The sequence below is a fragment of the Monodelphis domestica genome, chromosome 8 (genome assembly GCF_027887165.1).
Source record: "Monodelphis domestica isolate mMonDom1 chromosome 8, mMonDom1.pri, whole genome shotgun sequence".
In the NCBI taxonomy this organism is placed as follows: domain Eukaryota; kingdom Metazoa; phylum Chordata; class Mammalia; order Didelphimorphia; family Didelphidae; genus Monodelphis; species Monodelphis domestica.
In genome coordinates this window covers 256,650,403-256,672,960 of record NC_077234.1, presented here as the reverse complement: position 1 = coordinate 256,672,960, position 22,558 = coordinate 256,650,403, and the positions used below count along the sequence as shown (strand labels likewise).

The following is a 22,558-nucleotide window of genomic DNA, read 5'->3' as shown; positions in this document are numbered from 1 at the left end:
TCGAGTGGAGTGGCAGAAGGTCATATGAATTATGAGAATTTTAAAAAGGCCTCATTTTAAAATGTCACCTGAACTCCCCTTTGAGAAGTTACAGATTCCGTGAGCTAGAGGAACAAAGGGAGCATCCTGCCGGCTCCTGCGCTGATGAAAGGTGCAAAGTCGAGACCGAGAAGAGGGATCAGGTAAGTTTCATGAACCACTGAAGCACTTTTGACACGTTTAACTGCATCTTGAGTTCACAGGACATACAAACACTTCCAAGCACTAAATAACTTGTTGCCTAAATTATAACTCCATCTAGATTATACTGCTAGGGGCAATCTGACCCCTTTGCTTTCCCTTTATTTCCTGCACATGTTGTTTTCTAAACAGGCGATCATTACCTTAGAGTTGTGGTGTCACGACATGAGCACCCTGGCCCAAATGTCCTTGGCCACGATGATGATGCCACTCTGAACCCAGCTTCCCGTCTCTGATCATAACACATTGGCTCTGGGTTACAGCGTAGATTAAAGACTCATGCCTAGCAATGGAGACCTGATGGTCCACAGTGGAAGAGATCTGAGAGGGAACCATGCTATGAGCTTTCAAGGATTTTCTAGCAGTTTTTGAGTATTTTCATAGTTCTAATAAGGAAGACCACAGGTTCTAGCCATCTCTCCTCACAGCCTAGACCTGAATGCTAGGATCCAAATCTTGTGTTGTATATCCCTAGATCTTTGATGCTCAGGAGTAATCTCTACTGTTCCAGGAGTGCTAAGATTGTATATTTTGGATAGTGTGAATTATATTAGTCTCAGAATCCTAACATGATATTATGAAATTTGGAATTAATTTTCATTGTGTGGCATGGAAATAGAGGAACACATGTTGGGTGTTTTTAACCTTTACCTTCTGTCTTAGAATCCATACTAAGTATTGGTTCCAAGTATTGGTTCCTACCACCAAAGTGGTAAGGGATAGGAACTTGGAGTTATGACTTGCTCAGGGTCACACAGCTAGGAAGTATTGGAGGCCAGACTTGAACCCAGTACCCCCTTTCTCCAGGCCTGGCTTTCTATCCACTGAGGCATCTAGCTGCCCCCCATACACTGAATATTGAAATTTATCTGAAACTTAAGTAAGGCTTTTCTCTCAATGATGAACTGAAGGACATTACTGAATATAGAGATAATTGAATTAATGTATTTACTGAAATAAGTTTATTAGATAAAGTATATTTTTAGATCATATCCTAACTGTTCTTATATGACATAATGCTTTGGATATGTATACTCAGGAAACCATTAAACCATTTATAATGAGAATGGAGAGTGCTAAGAGAAGAGTAAATGGACACAAGGCTGAAAAGGTAGATGAGAAACAGATTTTGAAGGGGTTTAAATTAAGACAGAGATTTTTTTTTGTCCTAAAGACAATAGGGGGGACCCATTGAAAAATTTTGGGTAGAGATGATTATGTTTTAGAACTATCACCTCTGTTTTTAGGTGGATTGTGGCTTAGAGAGGAGAAATTATTAGTAGGAGGACAAATCAGACTATTACAAAACTTTGGGGAAAAGACTTAAAGGAACTAATCTAGGGTAGTGATTGTGTGAGTGGAAAAAATGAAAATGAGGCATATTGTAGAGTTAGAATCAGTAAGACTTGGTACTTAAATTAAATGTGTATTTTGAAGGAGAGGAAAGATTTAAGGATGAAATCAGTGTTGTGAACCTGGGTGCCTGAAGAGAGATAAAGGTATTTTCAAAAGAAATGGGGAGTTTTCAGAAATGATGGATTTGGGGTGAAATATAATGTATTCTGTTTTGAATACATTCAGTTTGAGATGTGTAAAGTTACCAAACCTTTACTGAACATAAGATCATCTTCTAAAATACATATATGTATGTATACCAGGACATCTAATTAAATACAAAGATGAAAGACAATGGAAAATAATAATCAAAGGAGTGTTAGTGATTGTTTAGATCAAAGGATGCTGATCAATTAGGGAATGGGAATGGCCAAACAAGTTGAGGCATATGGCTGTACTGGGAGAAATGATGACTGGTTTAGTTTTGGAAAGACCAATATGAAATTATGAAGAATGAAATGAGTAAAACCAAGAGAACATTAGTATTCTTTCAACAAAAATATTGTTTGAAGAATAACTTGCATGTGTCTATCTTCAGAGAAAGAATTGATAAACAGAAATAAGTAGAACAGTTTTGTATATGCATTTTTTGTCATATTATATCTTCTCTAATGGAGAGAGGGGGAGGAGAGAGAACACTAACTGGGCATTTTAATGTAACAAATAATTTTTTTTAAAAAGAGTCTTTTGAGGAGGATACCTGGGAATAAGATTAGCTTCCATCTGGGGAACATGTGGGAAGATGGAGATGGCAGTCATGGAAATGAGTGATTGAACAGTTTAATACATGATATAATTCCATCTTTTATTTCTTATTTCATTTTGTTAAAAGCTTTTACTTGGAAAAAGATGAAATATGATAATGATAACCATAACTGTATCCTCCTGTGATAGTCTTGTGTAAATGGTATGTTTCTCTTGTATTATTTATATCCTAAGTTGCCAAAGAGATAGGGACTATAAAGATGGATGAGGTAACTGATATGCATAAGTCTCCTACTATCCATATCCATAGTAGAACAGAAAAAAAGGATTATATATAAAATATATATATATATATAAATATAAAAGTTTCTATTATGTACATTTTGCTTTTCTTTTCAAATGTATAAGTTTGTTATATTATAAATTATAAAATTTAAATATATGATACATATATAATAAATTCAGTATGTTAATTAAAAGGGTCTTACCCAAGATCATGTAATTTATTAGAGGCAAAATCAAAACTATAAGTTAGATCCCCTGATTCTCAGCTATATTAATATAATTTCTATTCTAGGTATAGGGTGGGATGTGTGACAGAGGCTGGCACATAAGAAAAGTGCCAGGCTGAAGAGTGTGTGGAATTGGTCACCTAGAGAGGGAAGGGGCCCCAGGAGTTTGGGAATCTTGAGGAGGTGAAGATTCTGGCTTGTAGAAGAGTTGATCTCTCAAATGGGAGAAGCCAAAAAGAGAAGGTTGAATAAGACTTTCTCTTGAGGATTACCCACTTTTCCCTGCTTGTGACTGGAAATCTTTTCCCCTCAACACTTCCTAATTGAAGAGACTGACTGAAGAGAGACCTGAGAAAAGGCATTTTAAATCTCTGTCAGACTTTACCTCCTTTTCTGTTTCCCTGGGTCTGAATTGTGGCCGAGGGGCCAAACCCAGGGTCAGGCAACCTGACTGGTTAATATCCCCAGAACATTATCTATCATCTCTGCCACTGTATTATAAATTATACAATAGCCCCAATAAATTGCAATTATTCCTATGACAGCAGACCACAATATTAGCTGTAACATGTTTCCCCATTAGATCTTTTCTATGCTCTAACAGGAGTTAACAGTTAGAAAATGGTTGTTATCCCCACAAGCTTTGCTTCTAATCAGGATCCTAAGATGGCTAAATCCTGTAAGCTGACAGCCCTGATACAGCCCCTTTTACAATAGCCTCTTTCCTTCAGTTTTCCAACTGATCCAGAATGGCAGTTGGTAAAAAACTTCTACTCCCCACACCAGGAATCAAGATGTCTTTGATCCTGTGTGGAAATCCCTAGGCAGAGCCAGTGACAATGGTTGCTAGCCTCAGAAGTTACAACTGACAGTTGATGATGGTGACAGCTGGGTTCTATTAAATCCTGGGGTGCCAGTTGAAATTAAGGGGTTAAGGTTTTTCAGCATAGAGAGAGAGAAGAAGAGTGGAAACCTCCCTTCTCAAAGCAGGGTTCAGGGGAGACAGCTGATGTTTAGGGTTGGCTCAGAAAGAGGAGATGGGGTTTGAAGATTTTCCCCCTTCTGCCTTCCCTCCTTAGCTATGGCTGCTCTCCCAGATTTGCTCTTATCCCTCTTGTCCCCTCTCCACTACTCAAGACCAAAGGGTGTTCCCTTGATCTGTTCACTCACACTTGATTCACAGCTTGGGGAAAAGATAACTATTTTAATGTCAACTCAATCAGGGTAATACAAAGGAATAACTGGCAGGGAAAGAATGGAAGAGGAAAGTGGGGAAAAGGGGGTTCCTGTCTCTATCTAAAATTCTTTTCCCTCCCTCCTCGAGTTTGGGGGAACTTGGGCTTTGGAAGCCGGAGCTCCCTGAGAGAAAGTCAGGCTGGCTGACCCTGGGTTTGGCCCCTTGGCCACAGTTCAGACCCAGGGAAACAGAAGAGGAGGTAAAGTCTGACCGTGATTTAAAATGCCTTTCTCAGGTTTATCTTCAGTCAGTCTCTTCAATTAGGAAGTGTTGGGGGGAAAAGATTTCCAGTCACAAGCAGGGAAAAGTGGGTAACCCTCAGGAGAAAGTCTTATTCAACCTTCTCTCTTCAGCTTCTCCTGACTGAGAAACCAACTCCTCTACCTGCCAGAATCTTCTCCTCCTTAAGATTCCCAAACCCCTGGGGCCCCTTCCCTGTGGAGGTGATCAGTTCCACACACTTGTAAGCCTGGAACTTTTCTCATGTGACAGCCTCTGTCACAGATGAGAGGCAAATGTAGCATCTACCTCAGAAATATTTTCATTCACCATTGGGATAATGCCAATATTAAACAGTATTTAGAATTTAAAAATCGTCTCTTTTGTTCCCATCATACGTTTTTGCAATTTCTTGCATGCTTCCCAACCAGATGACATGCTGTCTATTAAATTTGAACTTGAATTCAACTGCTGTCTATTCTACACATCTTAGAGATAGGGCAAGATGGGAATATTCTCCTTTACCGAATAGCAATTAGATATTTTTATGAAGATATTTAAAGATGACGTGTTTTAGCATTGTTTTCAAAGAACTTACCCACTGACTTGGTATTCCTAGATCTAGAGTAGATATTACTTTCAAACCCAAAGAGTCAGTTAAGACAAGAAGAAAAAAAGGGCAAGTTTGTCTTGTAAAAACTGAAGGGAAAAAAAATCTAAACATTATCATTGGATAAGCGTTATCACGGAATATCCCCATGCCTACAATTCTCTTCCTTTTCATTCTACCTCCTGGATTTCTTTCTTCAGGTTTCAGATCAAATTCTACTTTCTACTAAAAACTCCATTATTGCAAATAACATCCTCTGTTAATTATCTGTAATTAATCCTAAGAAGAGCTGGTTTGTTTATAGTTGTTTTCATATTGTCTCACCCATTAGGTTCCTTGAAAGAAGAGCCTTTTTTTCCTTTCTATGTATATAGTGCTTAGCAGAGTGCCTAGCATACAGTAGGCGCTAAATAAATTAACCACCTGGCTGACACTATTTTAAATGCAGCTCGGACTTACATTTCTGAGGAGAAGCTCCCAGAGACTTATTAGATCTTTCGGATTCAATACAGGTTCGCACGTAATACTGGGTAGAGATCTGATCCAGAAATTCCTGGTTTCATGGGAAAACAATACTGCAGTTTTAGCCTGTGAGGCTTTTTAGTCCTTCTCCAATATGAACTCACCAACCAAGCTTTCTGCTATGATAATAGAGACTCATTCCTACTGCAGACTAATTGAAACAAAGCCACATTTAGAGTGCAGCCCACGGGACCCTACGTGTGATGATTACAAATTCCAGGAGACTGGGTTTGGGGTAAGAAAATTAATTTATTGTTTGGATTAGCAATAATCAATGAATTAATTGCCAAATGATCTCTCTCGGTGATCCAAGACAAAGATATATAGCGACTTGGTTCATTGCTCAGCCCTTCTCCTAGACAGTCCAAGACATCTCTAACTGGTAAATAGCTAATTCTCTCAGTCCCTCCACAATTCCTTGGTGACGATGGAAAATCTCCTGCCCAGCTGGGGCTAGAAGAAGAAGAAGAAGAAGAAGAAATAAGGTCGTAATTGGTTAAGAGTGACATGGTCTGTTTTCTCCAATGCAAGACTTAAGGACAATGTCCTGCTGTCTGCATACACATGGCCCAAGCTAGTTTTTATTAACTGCGAAAGTCAGAACTGACAATCGCACTTTTCAATCACCCTGAAAGAGAAGGTGTTTTAGGACAGGGAATGTAAAAAGTTTTCCTTGGATTTGCTAGGGACAAAGGCATAAAGAAAGTGGTTTGAAGGATAGATCTGAGCCTATGAAAAATGACACTAACAGAAATTAGATCCTACCAAAACCCTTCAAGGAGCAAAGTTATCAGAGTACCATCTTATTTGCTACCTTTAATGGATAGAGTTCTTCCTGTAGCAGTATTAACCTGTCAGCCTCACAAGTTTTCAACTATGCTTGACTTTTAACTCCCCCTTATCTCCATCCAGTCAGTTTTCAAGTCTTGACAGTGAGGTGGCACAGTGGATAGAACTCTGGTCCAAAAACCTGAGTTCAAATGCCACTTCAGATATTAATTATGTGACCCCACTTAAATGCTGCCTACCTCACTTTCCTCAATGGTAAAATGAGGATAACAATACTTCCCAGGTGGTTGTGAGGATTAAATGAAATGTTTTTAAAACACTTTGCACCGTGCCTGGTACATAGTAGTTGCTTAATAAGTGCTTGTTTCTTTCCTCCAACCCTCTTATAGATTCCTCCATATCTTTCACACCATTTCCCTCATTTCTATTTGCATGGGCAATAACCTAGCATAGGGCCCTTCATATCTTGCCTGGATAATTGGTTCCCCTGCTTCAGATCTCTCCCCATGCCAGCCATCCTCCACAGATCTACCAAAGTAATTTTTCTAAAATATAGGTATGACCACATCACTTCCAAGTTCAGGAAACTCTAGTGGTCCCCTCTTGCCTGTAGGACAAAATATACTCTTTTATTTCTCATTTAATGCCCTTAACAAGATGATTCCAGTCTATCTTTCTAGATTTATTACATATTGGCCCTCATAAATGCTGTGTATGTTCCAGCCAAACTAGTATAGTTTATATTGCTTATGTACAATATTCCATCTCTTGCCTCCATGTCTTTTTTTTGGGGGGGGGGTCAAAGAAGATGCTAATTTAGTAAGGATCTTATTTTTTGCTAGAAAATCAGCAAATAATTACAAGTGAATAATTTCTTTGATACAATTGATAGCATTTTCACACAATATCAAAGCTAAAATAACTTTTAAGGACCAAAATGTGTTCAAGAATTGAATCCTAATTGAGCATGATTTGACTCCATTGGGGGAGGGTTGATTCTTGTACCAAAATCCATCAATTTAGGAAGGTTGTATTCTTATTAAAAATGGAAAATCGTCAGTTTGTGTACTTCTTTCTCATCTCAGTCACTGATTGGTTCAACATTATTTCTTTGCAGCTGATATTTTCCCTTCTCCTTTTTTTGGCTTGCCTTTCCATGAAGTTTCTTTAGTCACCTTCACTCTTCCTTAAAATCTTGATGTTCATCTCTGTAAAGACCAAAGAAACGGAGTTTCCTCATTTGAGCAAAATGGGTGTTGTGAGGGGGATACCAGTCATAAGTCTCCTTCCTTTTGGCCAAAGGCTGTTCACTAAACAACTTCCCTACTTTCATGGATTTGGAATCGGTGGGGACAGCAACTTCTCCAAATATTAGGGCACTCAGGTGAGTCATTTGTATGGCATATTCTGAAAGGGAGGACATCTCTAGAGATAGCCAGTAAAGGTTATTCTGATTTAACAGGTCCTGGCCTTCCTCATCTCCCTCCATGTCTTTTGCATAGACCTTCATTCCTAGAATATACTCCCTCCTCACATCCCATATTAGGATCTCTTACTAAGTTCCATTCATCCATCCACTCATCCATCCTTTCTATAAACTGATAAATCAATAAGTATTTATTGAACTCTAGTCAATCTTCTAGGCACTGGGAATATAAATATAAAGAATGAAGTATTCCCCACTTGAAAGGGATTTATATTCTAATAAGGGAGACAACAACATATTTAAGGATATACAAAACAAATATGAAGAAATTAAATACAAATTAATACCAAATAGTTATTTACAAAGTTCTTTGGGAGGGAAGGTAGTAGAAGTTGAGTGGATCAGGAAAAGTTTCATGTAGAATATGGTACTTAAATTGAGTCTTGAAGGAAAAGAGGGATTCTATGAAGTAGAGGGAAAAAAAAGGAGTGCTCTTCAAGCATGGATGTGTAATGGAGAAGGTTTGTAGGTGGCAAAAGAAACAGGACCTAGTAGAGACAGTGGATGTTTAGTTTGGCTCAGAGAGAGAGGAAGGGGTTTGATTATTTTCCCTCTTCAGTCATCCCTCCTCAGCTATGACTGCTTTCACAGATTGGCTTTTGTCTCTCTCATCCTCTTCCACTATGTGGCATTTAAAAGAGTGGGAGCCATAAACTGTGATAGTTAAAAGAGTTGGGGTTATAAACTGTAGTGAGTTAAACTAGTGGAAGATATAAATTGTGGTAGTTATAAGAGTGTGTGAGTAAATTGTGACCGCAGGAAATATGTTTTCACCACAGTGTCTTGTTTTAAATCAAATATTTAAGGTGGTCACCAGGGAAATATTCCCAATTATGAATATACCCAAGTCAACTGGGTTTTATAGAGATTTTAATTAATAATACAATGAGGAATCAAAGAAAGAGAGAGAGAGAGAAAGGAAATAAATGAGAAAACAATAGGCCGGCCCAGGCAGCCCTGGCCAACCCAGGCCTAAGCCCTAAAAGAAAAGATCAGTCAGTCCTTAATCACTCACCATAAGATCTGTTCAAGCGAGGATTCAGGGGGACAGAGTCTCCCCAGAGGGAGTTCCAGTCAGAGTCAGCCTCCCTTGAGAGACCTCCTTAGAGATTGTCCTTCTCTCAACAACCTCTTTAGAGACTGTCTCTCAAGAGACTTTTTTTTTGAGAGCTCCAGAGAAAATTCCTTTCTAACAGCCTATCCTTTTCTTATATAGGGGGTTTTCTCCTATGTCACCTCCCCTAAGTTTTTTCATCTACCAATCACAGTAAACATTTTCCAAAGGAGAGCCCATTCTGAATTCACACCTGAGTAGACTAATCCTTTTAGTACTCCACACCTGAGTAGGCTAGAATCTCTGAGTAAGTTTTTTCCTCTTTGCTCTTTGTAAGTTCACAAGTTGCCTGACCTTTATAGGTACTTAGCACCCCCTTTGTATTAATTCTAAAAATAGGCATGGCTTAAGTATGGATTTAAGTATTTTTCATTGTTCAGCAAGGAGTTTTCTCCCCTAAAGCAGTCTTAAGTATGGGTGGAGTAGAGGTCTTCCCATTTCTGATCTAAGTAGAGTTCTCACATTTTAGATCTAAGTAGCTTCACTGTTTAAAATGAGGAATAGTCCCAATAGGGAATTGTCCCAATGAAAAATTCCCCAATGGGGAATTTTTTAACATTCACAAGTCTGAGAAATTTCAAGATTCACAACTACTAAAACCAAAATGCTTCCCTCCCTCTTTAAGTTGTTCCACTCACACTTGTTTCAAATTTGGGAAAGGATAACCACTTTAATATCAATTAATTCAATTAGGGTAATACAAAGTAATGGTTAGCAGGGAAAAGAATGGAAAAGGAAAAGGGGGGAAAGGGAAGTCCCTTTCTCTAACTAACCCCTTTTCCTACCTCCTCGAGTTTGGGAGGAACCTGGGCTTTGGCATTCTGAGCCCCCTGAGAGAGTCAGGTTGACTGACCTGGGTTTGGCCCCTTTACCACAGTTCAGACCCAGGGCAACAGGAGCTGAGGTAAAGTATGGCAGAGATTTAAAAATGTCTTTCTCAGGTTCCTCTTCAGTAGTCTTTTCAATTAGGAAATGTTGAGGGGAAGGATATCCAGTTACTAGCAGGAAAAAGGTGGGTAACCCTCAGGAGAAAGTCTTAACCAACCCTCTCTCTTCAGCTTCTCAAAACTGAGAGACCAACTGCTCTTCGGAAGGAACCTTCTGATTCCTCAAGAATCCAGTCTCCTGGGGCCCCTCCCCTGATGAGGAGAATGATTCAGCCTGGCCTTTTTTTTATGTGCCAGCCTCTGTCACAAATCCTCCATTTCCTGTTGTTTGTGTGGTGCCACCCTGACTCACACCAGTTACTTCCCTTTGTAAGGATGATATTGGAAAATAAGTCTTGTTCTATTAGTTTAGGGATAAGAAGTAAAGTGGCTGCTTGAGACAAAAACTGGAGTTTGAAGCAAAGCTGAGAGAGTGTGTTAATTCCAACTGCCGACAGTTATAACCATTTTTCTATGTCAATTACTCTCTCTGGCAGTTGGGAGTTGGACTCTGGCAGTTGGCAGAGACACTCTCTCGGAGACTCTCTTTCAGGACTGGAGGAGGTAACATTTTTGCCTCTCTCTGTCTTAAAGAAAGACCTGAAGAAGCTCAGTGTTTTCCTTTCCCAACTTGGGAAACACCATTGACTATTGTGGTTTTATAGATTGTTTAACTCTGAGAAGACCAAAGAAAAACCTGCTCTTGATTCTTGTTGAGACTCAACCAGCTAGCCTTTGCTATTTTATAATTTGAAGGTGAAGTTACAATTTATAAGGATAACAGCAGAAACTTTTATTTAGATAGTATAAATTTGGGTTAGTTAGATCAGGGAGGAATAGTATAGCCTGTAAAACACAGGAGAAGCATTTCCTTGCGGAACCTGGGAGTTTATTTGGGTGGAGTTAGAATCCGTTAGAATTAGGAATCCTTTATTTATCCTTATATATTTCAATAAACATTTTATGTTTATAATAAGAGTCTTTTTAGCGTCCTTGCACCTGGTCCTGAAGGGAAGTTCACATTTGAGCTTCACTTCATCACTGAGGATACTTTTGATTACCTCTATCAAAAGTAGCTGAAAGTATCCAAACAGTTTGAACCTGACTGGCAAGTTAAACAGTTTTGAAAAGTTTTGAACCTACATTAGAACTGTTTTGCCATCTAAATGTTTTATTTTTATAACTTGGCATTTTATTTTTACACTTTCTATGTCTATTCTAATCTATCTATGATACTTATTATTTTCACCTAACCTCCCCCCCCCCCCCGTCAAAATAACAAATCTTATCTTGATCTGTTATTTGCTAACCTCAGTTCCTATCTTATGCTAAGACTGAGTTGTGGGGAGTAGGGTTAGGATCATGTGATGACAATGGTTTTTTACAACATAACAATTTCTTAATACAAAGGTTATTCCTATTGCAATCAATATAAAATTTAACTCTTAAGTAAAATTGAACTATGCCTTATGTAATGCTAATTCCAAAGTAACAATTCCCAACATTTATATATCTATATATGTATGTATATATTAACTTGTATTAATTGAAATTTGGTTCATTCTGTCCCTATGTTACTTCTCTAGTTATAATATTCCCTTTTCCACCCTAAACTACTCTGTCCCTGTCTGTTAATAGTTAGTATGTTAACTCTTTCCTTTCTATCTATATTAGTGGATTAGCTAATTAGTATGTTGCATACATACACGTCTGGGTTTTCTACACATTTACATATGTTACTTGCTATTTATACATATATACACATCCTCTGGTACTAGAGATCTATTTACAGATATACAATTTATGGGCTGTCCTTATTTATGGCACAGCCTCTAATGTCAGTGTGAAATTTGTTCGTGTTATAAATATGTTGGGGGTGGATGCATACTTACTCATCTTCAGGAAATCCTCTTCTCATGTTGCCTGAAGATCTCTTCTTCATTCTTCCTGTGTAGATTCTAATGTGCATGTGGATGCAATTCCCTATATGTGAAGTTGATGTGATCAGTGAGTAATCTTACCTGACCCATTTTCCTAAAGTTCATTCCCCATAATGTCTTTGATTCAAAGTTCTTTCTAGTTGTCCGTGTATCTTCCATCCTTTGGTGGTGCTTAAAGTTTGTCACCAGTCCTGGGTACCTTCTCCTTTACAGGACAAATACTTGCCTATCATCTCCCCTTGAAAGATGACATCAGGTATCCAGAACTACAGGATCATGTGTGTGCAAGATTAACGTGTGCATGTGAATATGTTGATGCATGTGAGTGAAATTTTATAAAGGATGTTTGTGCCATCTTCATGTGTACAAGTGAGATTTTTTAGGTAATGATTGTAGGTATCTTTCTTAATGTGTGATTGTAAGGCAATTATTATATTCCTATGTGGTTAATTGTAGAGGTTAATGATATTTTAGTCTAGGCTTGAGATAGAAATTTGTATATATATTTACTATCTGTGTTGGGCACTATGCTGTTTCGATTTCACTGTCGTTCGGGCTGTATCTGTTCAGTATCTCTATTTCTTCCTGTTCATTTTTGTTTGATTCATGGGCTTTCTGTTTGTTTATCAAGGGCTGTTCTTGTGGTTTCTGTGTTTGCATGGATTCTTGGGCTTCAATTAAGTTGTCTTCTGGCATGTTTTCATGGGCATAGTGATGTTTAATGTGAGATGCATGAAACCATGAATCTTTTCCTATTACTTTGATTGAAAGAGGAGTGGTGAGAGCTACATCATATGGGCCAATTCACTGGGCCTCTGTAGGTTTATCTTTGGTAAAATTTTTCACATATACTTTGTCATCTGGCCTGATGTTATGTAATGAGAAATCTAGTGGAACCCTTTGCACTAGGAGTCATAGTCTTCTCAGTTCTTCCAGTCTATCCTGTATCTGTGTCAGAAAGGTGTGTAACTGGCATTCCCCTCCCAGCATGGAAAGATAAGATTGTTTAGCAGTCCTTCCTATCCATACTGGCTGTCCGTACAATATCTCATATGGGAAAATATATAAGTCTCCTCTGGGTTTCATCCTTAGATAGAGCAGTGCAAGTGGAAGAACCTCTGTCCATTTAAGATGAGTTTTGGGCACAGAGTTTAGCTATCATAGTTTTTAACTTCTTATTCATTCTTTCCACTTGTCCTGAACTTTCTGGTCTGTATACATTATGGAAATTACCCTTTATTCTCAGAGACTGTAAAATGTTGGATGTAAAGTGACTTCCTCTTTCTGAATCTATGGCATCTGGATTCCCATATCTAGGAACTATTTCTTTAAGCAATGTTCTCACTACCATGCCAGTGTTGTTTTTCTTTGATGGATATGCATCTGTCCATTGAGTGAGTCTGTCCACTATGACTAAAACGTATTTATACCCTCGATCCTCAGGCATGTTAATAAAATCAATCTGCAGACACTGAAAAGGCATATAAGCTAGGAGTCACCCTCCCAATGCCTTGCATTTGAAATGACCTTGGTTAAACTTTCTACAGATGTCACATTTCTGGCATTCTCTTATAGCATTCATTGATATCACTAGAGTTTTTCCAAATCAGCGGACCTCATCCAGCATGCATTGCACTCCGTAATGACCTCTGTAGTGAATCACATTGCATAGATGTTAGTACAGTCTTTTGGGCAAGATGGGGTTTCCTCTTTGTGCTAACCAGATTCCTTTGACTATTCTGGCTTCTAGATGTTCTTGCCATGATTGAATCTCAACTCGGGAGTATGCTTGTTTGAGATTGTGCTCATCCACCAGAGAGAAATTCAAACATGGATAGGACCAAATCTGGCCATGAATCTTGCTGTTATATCTGTCCTGTGATTTCCTAGGGAATCCTTGCCAGAGGAGTGAGCCTTGCAATGGATCATCGCCACTTCCTTTGACAAGTTCACTGCTTCTAAGAGTTGGTTTATGAGGTTCTTATATGCTATTCTCTTTCCAGATGTTGTGACAAATCCCCCATTCTTCCAAGTTTGTCCCATGGCAAATAAAATTCCAAAGACATAAGCTGAATCAGTATATATATTCACCCTTTTGCCTTTGGACTGCACAAGCACTTCTATGAGGGTTCTGAGCTTGGCTCCTGGAGCACTGACATGACTCAGTAATGATGCATGCCAGAGGGTCCTGTCCCCCATCACAACTGCAGCCACCTTTATCCTTTTGCCTTTGAAAACATACTAAGAAGCATCTGACTATATCTGAAGGTTGGGATCATTGAGTGGTGTGTCCTTCAGATATTCTCTGGTCCTGTGTACTGTTTCTGACATCTGTGGGCAATCCTGTAGGGGCTCTTCTCCCAATGGTAGGTCAGGGATTAATGTAGCTGGATTCAATGGTGCACATCAATGTAAAATTAGATTGTCATTTGCCAGCAAACTGATTTCATACTGCAATAGCCTTGTAGATGTAAATGCATGCCTACTCTGTGAGTTTTGTAATTTTTCTAAATGGTGTGCAGAGTAAACATGGAGCTTGCATCCCAGCACTAATTCATTAGTTGTTGTTTTTTTTAATTGATTTATTTAGTCAATTTAGAACATTATTCCTTGATTACAACAGTTACATTATTTCCCTCCCTCCCCTCTCCCTCCCCTACCCACAGCTGACGCACAATTTCATTGGGTATTACATGTGTCCTTGATCAGAACCTATTTCCATGTTGTTTAAGTTTGCACTATGATGTTCATTTAGGGTCTACATCCCCAATCATATCTTCTTGACGCATGTAATCAAGCAGTTGTTTTTCTTCTGTGTTTTTACTCCCACAGTTTTTCCTCTGAATGTGGATAGTGTTCTTTCTCATAGATCCCTTCGGGTTGTTCATGATCACTGCATTGCCATTAATGGAGAAGTCCATTACATTCAATTGAACCACAGTGTATCAGTCTCTGAATACAATGTTTTCCTGGTTCTGCTCCTTTTGTTCTGCATCACTTCCTGGAGGTTGTTCCAGTTCCCATGGAATTCCTCCATTTTATTATTCCTTTGAGCACAATAGTATTCCATCACCAACATATACCATAATTTGTTCAGTCATTCCCCAATAGAAGGGGATCCCCTCATTTTCCAATGTTTTGTCACCATGAAGAGAGCAGCTATGAATATTCTTGTACATGTATTTTTCCTTATTTTCTCTTTGGGGTATAAACCCAGCAGTGCTATGGCTGGATCAAAAGGCAGACAGTGAGAATCATGTGATTTTTGTCAGTTTGCTTATTAATATGGTCAATTATGTGGATGGTTTTCCTAATATTGAACCATCCTTGCATTCCTGGTATAAATCCCACCTGATCATAGTGAATAACCCTCATGATGACTTGCTGAAGTCTTTTTGCTAGTATCCTATTTAAGATTTTTGCATCTATATTAATTAAGGAGTTTGGTCTATAGTTTTCTTTCTCTGTTTTTGACCTACCTGGCTTTGGGATCAGTACCATGTTTGTGTTGTAAAATGAATTTGGCAGAACTCCTTCTTGGCTTATTCTGTCAAATAGTTTGTATAATATTGGCATTAGTTATTCTTTGAATGTTTGATAGAATTCATTTGTGAATCCATCTGGACCTGGAAATTTTTTCTTAGGAAGTTCTTTGATGGCTTGTTCAATTTCTTTTTCTGATATGGGGTTGTTTAGGTGATTTATTTCTTCCTCTATTAGTCTAGGCAATTTATATTTTTGGTAAGTATTCATCCATTTCACCTAGATTGCCATATTTGTTGCCATTTAATTGGGCATAGTAGTTTTTAATGATTCCCTTAATTTCCTCTTAATTAGAGGTGAGGTCTCCCTTTTCATCTTGGATACTGTCAATTTGGTTTTATTCTTTCCTTTCTTTAATTAGACTGATTAGTACTTTGTCTATTTTATTTGTTTTTTCAAAGTACCAGCTTCTAGTCTTATTTATTAAGTCAATAATTCTTTGACTTTCAATTTTATTAATTTCTCCTTTGATTTTTAGAATCTTTAATTTAGTCTTCATCTGAGGATTTTTGATTTGTTTGCTTTCTAGTTTTTTAATTTGCATGCCCAATTCATTGACCTCTGCCCTTCTTAATTTGTTAATATATGAACTCAAGGCTATACATTTCCCCCGATTACTATTTTGGCTGCATCCCATAGGTTTTTAAAGGATGTCTCATCATTGTCATTTTCTTCAATGAAGTTATTAATTGTTTCTATGATTTGTTCTTTAACTAACCAGTTTTGGAGAATCGTATTGTTTAATTTCCACTTAATTTTTGATTTGCCTCTCCATGTACCCTTACTAATTATTATTTTCATTGCATTGTGATCTGAGAAGGTTGCATTTATTGTTTTTGCTCTTTTGCACTCGTTTTCAATGTTTTTATGCCCTCATACATGGTCAATTTTTGTGAATATACCATGTGCTGCTGAAAAGAAGGTATATTCCTCTTTGTCCCTATTTATTTTTCTCCACGTGTCTACTAACTCTAATTTTTCTAAGATTTCATTCACTTCTCTTACCTCTTTCTTATTTTTTGGTTTGATTTATCTAGTTCTAATAGAGGAAGGTTCAGGTCTCCCACTAGTATAGTTTTTCTATCTATTTCATCCTTGAGCTCCTCTAGTTTCTCCTTTAGAAATTTGGATGCTATGCCATTTGGTGCATACATGTTGAAGTACTGATATTTCCTCATTGTCTATACTGCCTTTTATCTGTATGTAATTACATTCCCTATCTCTTTTAACTAGATTTATTTTTACTTTGGCTTTGTGAGATATCATGATTGTGACTCCTGACTTCTCTTCATCAGTTGATGCCCAGTAGATTTGCCTCCATCCTCTTACTTTCACCCTTTGACTATCTACCTTCCTCACATGTGTTTCTTGCAGACAGCATATGGTAGGGTTTTGGATTCTAATCTACTCTGCTATTCACTTGTGTTTTATGGGTGAGTTCATTCCATTCACATTCAGAGTTATAGTTACTAGCTGTGTATTTCCCAGCATTTTGATTTCTACTCTTGATCCTGCCTTTTCTTCTTTCACTATTTCCTTCTATACCAACTTCCCTTTCTATCCCCCTTCCTTCTTATTCCCCCCCTTATTTTTCCCTGTAGTCTTTCTAAAATTCCCCCCATCCTCTCCCTCCCTTGTACTGCTTCCCTTCCCACCAGCCCATTTGTTACCCTTCTATTCCCCTATAGGGTGCAAATATATTCTCTGCCCCAATGGATTAGACTGTTCTTCCCTCTTTGGGTCAGTTTCAAAGCACATAAGAGTTGAGTATTTACTATTTCCAATCTCTTTACCCTTCCGGTGTATTGATGTTCTCCCCCCTCCTGCCATGAGCTTCGTTGTGACATATAAATTTACCCCCATTTATTTCTTTTCCCATTTCTTTTAGTATTAACCTCTTTTTTAGCTCTAGTTGTATATATCTATACACACATGTATAAGTATTTATGAATGCATATATCTATATATCTATTTATGTCTTATCATTTCATCCTGTAGTGTTTGTCACTGTTCCCTCTAAGTGTAATTCTTCTAGCTGCCCAGGTGATAGCAACAGTTTTTAAGAGTTACCAATGACCTCTTTTCTTATAAGGATACATATCATTTTAACTTAGTGAGTCACTTAGAAAAATTTTTTTTGTTGTTTTGTTTTGTTTTCCTTTTCCCTCTCTTTTTAAAATTACCTTTTGATGATTCTCTTGAGTTCTGTGCTTGGACATCAAATTTTCTGTTCAGGTCTGGTCTTTTCTTTAAAAATTCTTGGAATTCTTCTATTTTGTTGAATGACCATATTTTCCCCTGTAAAAATGTAGTCAGTTTTGCTGGGTAGGTGATTCTTGGTTGTAGACCTAGTTCCCTTGCTTTCTGGAATATCATATTTCATGTCTTTCGGTCCTTAGTGTAGATTCAGCCAGATCATGAGTTATCCTCACTGTGGTTCCATGGTATCTGAATGACTTCTTCTTGGCAGCTTGTAATATCTTTTCTTTGGTCTGATAGTTCTTGAATTTGGCTATAACATTCCTGGGTGTTGTCAATTGGAGATTAAGTACAGGAGGTGATCTGTGGATTCTTTCAATCTCCACTTTTCCCTCTTGTTCTAGGATATCGGGGAAGTTTTCTTGAATAATTTCCTTTAGTATTATGTCCAGGCTTTTTCTTTTGTAATGGTCTTCTGATAGACCAGTGATTCTTAAATTGTCTCTTCTTGAATGATTTTCTAAATTGTCTGTTTTGTGAATGAGATGCTTCATATTTTCCTCAATTTTTTCATTCTTTTGGTTTTGTTTTATAGTGTCCTGCTGCCTTGTGAGGTCATTTAATTCCAGTGGTTGTATTCTGGTTCTTAAAGACTGGATTTCATCCCTGGCTTTTTGGTCATCCTTTTCATTCTGGTCTGATTTTCTTTGAAGGTCATCTTTCATTCTCTTTACCTCATCTTTCATCTTCTTTGCCTCATTTTCAGCTGGTTGATTTTGGCTTTCAAGACAGTATTTTCTCATTTTAGTTCAAGTGCCTCTGTTTCCAGATGACTTATCTTAGTTTTTAAGTTCTTTTCCCAATTGTCTTCAGCCTCTCTTAATTGTGTTTTGAGTTCTTCCACACAGTCTGTATCCAATTTGCTGGTATTTCTGATTTATTGTTTGCTGATCTCTCCCCCTCTGTTCCATTTGCTGAATAGAAGCAGTCTATTGTAATTTCTTTTTTCTTTTTCTGTTGTTTGTTCATATTCACTCCTTCTTTGCTCCCCGTATTTGTCTGTGCTCTTGCTCCTCTAATTTTTTTTTTGTTTTGGGGTGCTTCTGTCAGTCTCCCTTGGAGCTTTAACAGAAGATCTCTTGGTGTAGTCTCTGGGGGAGGGTTGTTGGGGGTTTGAGCTTCCCTGTCCTCTGGAGGCTTTTGGTTGGATTAAAGTCTAGCAGTCAATGAGGATGTGTGTGGTGCCTGGGCTTCCCTGAGTTCTGGATACTTTTGATGGGATTAAGTTCAGTTAAAATGGGCTGGGTGTGCTCTGAGTCTAAAACCTCCTGGAAGGCTGGAGCAAATATGGAGGGTCTCCATAGCTCTGGCCAGGCTTCCAGGTCTATGCTCCCTCTCTAGCTCCTTCCCTGCCATCTGTGTTGGATGCTCTGAACTTGGCACAGCCCTGTCCACAATGTACACCCTCTAGACTAGCACCTTTGCTTGCCCAGAATTTCCCACTGCCACTGGAGTCTCAGAACTCTAGGTGGGTGGGGGGAGGGGTCCTGGGACCTTCCTTCTGCCTCAACCTTAAGCCCAAGTATTTTCAGATTCCAACTTTTTGGGCGGCATACCTTTTGAATTAAGTCCAGCAGAAGGGTTGCTTGGCTCTGTCTTGTTGTTAAGTTTGATTTTCAGTCCCCTAGGAGCATTCAGTTAACTTCTGCTCCTTCTAGGCCACCATTTTGACTCCACCTCCCCCTCATTTTATATATGGGGAAACTGGAGCCCAGAAAGTAGTATTTCCAAATTCCCAATAGATATTGATCACTGGATACAACATACTTATGAAATAATATATAGGGACAATAATGTTTCAGAAGTTTTATGTATAAAGGATATAATAAATGTGTGGATTATTATTATTTTGAAACAAAATGCTGTGATTGATTTAAAACATATCTGGGAACAAGTAGATTAATTTCCTTTATTTTTAAAAATATTTCCAATATCCTTCATATTTTTTACTTCTTGATGACCTAAAATTTGTTTAATAAATAATATTAAGTTTAGTTATATTTTTAAAGAACTGTAGCAATTTAGCAAATTTGCAAATAGTGGAAAATTCAAATGAACAATACTTGGAAGTATTTGAGTAATGCAAAATTCATATCTACTAGCAAGGTTAATAACATTACATAGAATCATGTATCTAAGTTGTCAACTTAAGGACTCGTTTTGCTTCCAAAACTTATTTCTTAGAATATCATTTATAGGATTTGTACAAAGTGTATTTACTACATGTATAAACTGATTAATATTTATTTTATTTGTAAGAGTGATTCACAAATAATAGCAGAATGGGCCATGAACAAACCATTATAAAATGTCAACAGTAAAAGCAGGACTCATTGATTGTATTATGACAGGTTTTTTTTCTTTCCCCTATCCTGCTTTCTGAAAATATCAATCTGAACCTTTGACTTAACAGGGTTATGGGGAAGCTACAAGGGATTGAAGTATTTTATTTCTAATGCTACTCTTTTGAACCACCTTTAAATGGGTTTCTTCACTCTGTAGAGGTGATCAGGTGGTGAAGTGGATTGCTGGGTCTGGAGTTAAGAACATATGAGTTCAAATACTATCTCAGAAATTTATTAGCTGTGGGATCCTAGGCAAATCACTTAATATTTACTTGCCTTAGTTTCCTCATCTGTAAGAAGGGGGTGAATACAACACCTATTTTTCAGGGTTGTTATGGAGATCAAATGAGATATATGTGTAAAGCATTATCTTAGTATTTATTGCAGTTTTTTTATTACCCATCAGTGTAACCATCAACCTGGTTCCATTTGACCAATTAACATGAATTAGTTTTTATAAAGGAGTATTTACTTCAAAGATATGGAACATACACACATATATAAACATTTTCACCAATATCTTGGGGGAACATTCTTCTCTATCCAACCCTGCTCTCTGGGGAAAGTAGGCTCAGTTTCTATATAATATTTCTACATAATATTGATTAGAACTGACAAGTTTTTGATGAAATAAATCTTATCAAGTACTATTGTAGTGGATCCTGAAAATCATTTCTTAATTTTTGGTTATCTATGTGGAGCTGGCTATAAAAGCTCAGATTGCCCCATGGATTGCTGAACTCCTGAATTCCCAGACTCCTGGTTTCTCATTCCAAGATGGCTTACTCTCCTGACCTTTCAAAACTCATAAGTATGTAACCCCCAAATTTCCTTATCTAAAACCAAAAAGAACAAACACTGAGGTAGGCAAAGAACTGAAACATGTATTTATAAGTGACATGATGGGTTCAGTGTAGAAAGGGACCAAGACTTCTCCTCTCAATCATTGTTTCTTACTAGAGTAAGTGAAGGAGTCAAGCCAAGAGAAATTTAACCAACAGAGAGGCAAAGGCTGACAAAGGACAAGTTACTTTATTAAAATGTATGAGGCTCTGGTTTTGATATAGATTATAAAAAGACTAGATTGTGAAAGGATCAGATAACCAAAATACATATATACTGAAAGACAGAAAGGAATCACACTTATATTTCACATCTGTGGAGGAAACTAGATTGAAGTTTGACTTTTATTGTTACTGTTTCCACATGACATGCTTTCCAAGAAAGTACTTCTGCTATAATGGAATTCGGAGTTATCCATTTTGTGTAGGTGTCTACTTATCTACTTCTTTGATGGACTTCTTTGGTTCAACCAGGTAGTTGGTTTCAAAATCATATAAATCTGAGTCATTTTTGTTAGTTGCTCCCTTGTGAAATTCCAGTAATGGCTGATAGATTGAAAGACACTATGTCAGTCCCATCATCTTGGTCAAAGGAATGTTGTGGATAGATGTTGGAGATGTAGAGTTCCAAGTTGATCTGATGGTTGATGGTGGCCTTCTTGGTGATTTTGGTGGGGACAGCAATGGTCTGGGAGAGTTGAAGCTGTCAGGGATTGTGCCAACAGTAAGATAGAAGAGTGTTGGTTAGTGGAATTGAAGGTGGAGAGATGGTAAGCAAGTCTTAGGATGGGAATCTGATAGTAATTTTAAGCCCCGTTGAAACCCTAACCTCTTGTTTTCTTTGCCTCTGTTCCAGCCTTTTGAGGGCACTTCTAGTTCTGGTTGCACAACTACACCTCATCAATGAAAATGGTTAGCAGACATGTTCCAGGGTTTCCTCAAAGCAGTCTCATTACAGAGTTCCCCAAGAAACAGGCTCCGTGTCTCTTTCACTTGGAACACTTCATGAGCCACCTAAATTGATATGCTTTGTATAAATCATGAGGACTGACATATTGACCTATTGTGTCTGAATAACTCTAAGTCCTTCTGTTGCCTCCCATTTTCTTGCTCTTAGCCATTTGCTTGTAAATAACTTTTTCTCAAATGAGAAGTATCACAGGCTTAGGCATTACTACCAGTTTGTCTACTATTTGTACTACCTATTGTTGCTTTATTTCGGCAGCGTCACTCTAGTAAGGGAATTATTTCAATAGGGATATCCAACATCAAACTAACAAAACCCATTTCTTTTCTCAACACTTTTCATTGAATGGCAGTTTTTTTAAGAACAATTTTAATTCTCTTGCAACATTATTGAACTAAAAGATAGCTCTGGCCTCTCCTCGGAATATCAGCTAACTTATTGACCAAGTCAACAAGAAACAACTTTAGAAGGTAGTAGGTTAGCAAATCCATTAGTCTGTATATAACTTTAAAAGTATTAAAGGTTGCTGGTAGAAAATAGCTTTTTTGACTCTGGACCATCTCTAATTAAATCTAAATTAATTTCTACAGAGCAAAATTGCCAGTATCTAAATTTAGTCTGTGTGATAAATCCTTGTGCTGAACAGACAATTTAAAGATAATCATTACTCACTGGAGAATAAATAGTTGGAGGCAATTACTCTGACTCGAGTCCAACACTAGTTTATTCCTCTAATATATACTTTCAAAACTGTTATGTGTTGCCTAAAAGTATCATTGGTGTCTTTCTAATGTATATTAAATGGAGTCAAGAAACCTTTTTTAAGCACCTACTATGTGCCAGGCACTGTGTTGTGCTAAACGTTGGTACATTCATTAAAAGCAGATAGAGCCATCGTAATACGCAG

General features: G+C 37.7%; 1 protein-coding gene across 1 annotated transcript; it reads right to left on the bottom strand.

The window, feature by feature from the left end:
• Nucleotides 1-6,897: 6,897 nt before the first annotated feature.
• LOC100618303 (28S ribosomal protein S33, mitochondrial-like) lies at nucleotides 6,898-7,652 on the bottom strand. Its single transcript, XM_056808189.1, is given in 2 exon segments — nucleotides 6,898-7,379; nucleotides 7,382-7,652. Coding segments are annotated over 2 exon segments (318 nt in total). The 3' UTR covers nucleotides 6,898-7,332.
• Between the last annotated feature and the right edge of the window lie 14,906 nt (nucleotides 7,653-22,558).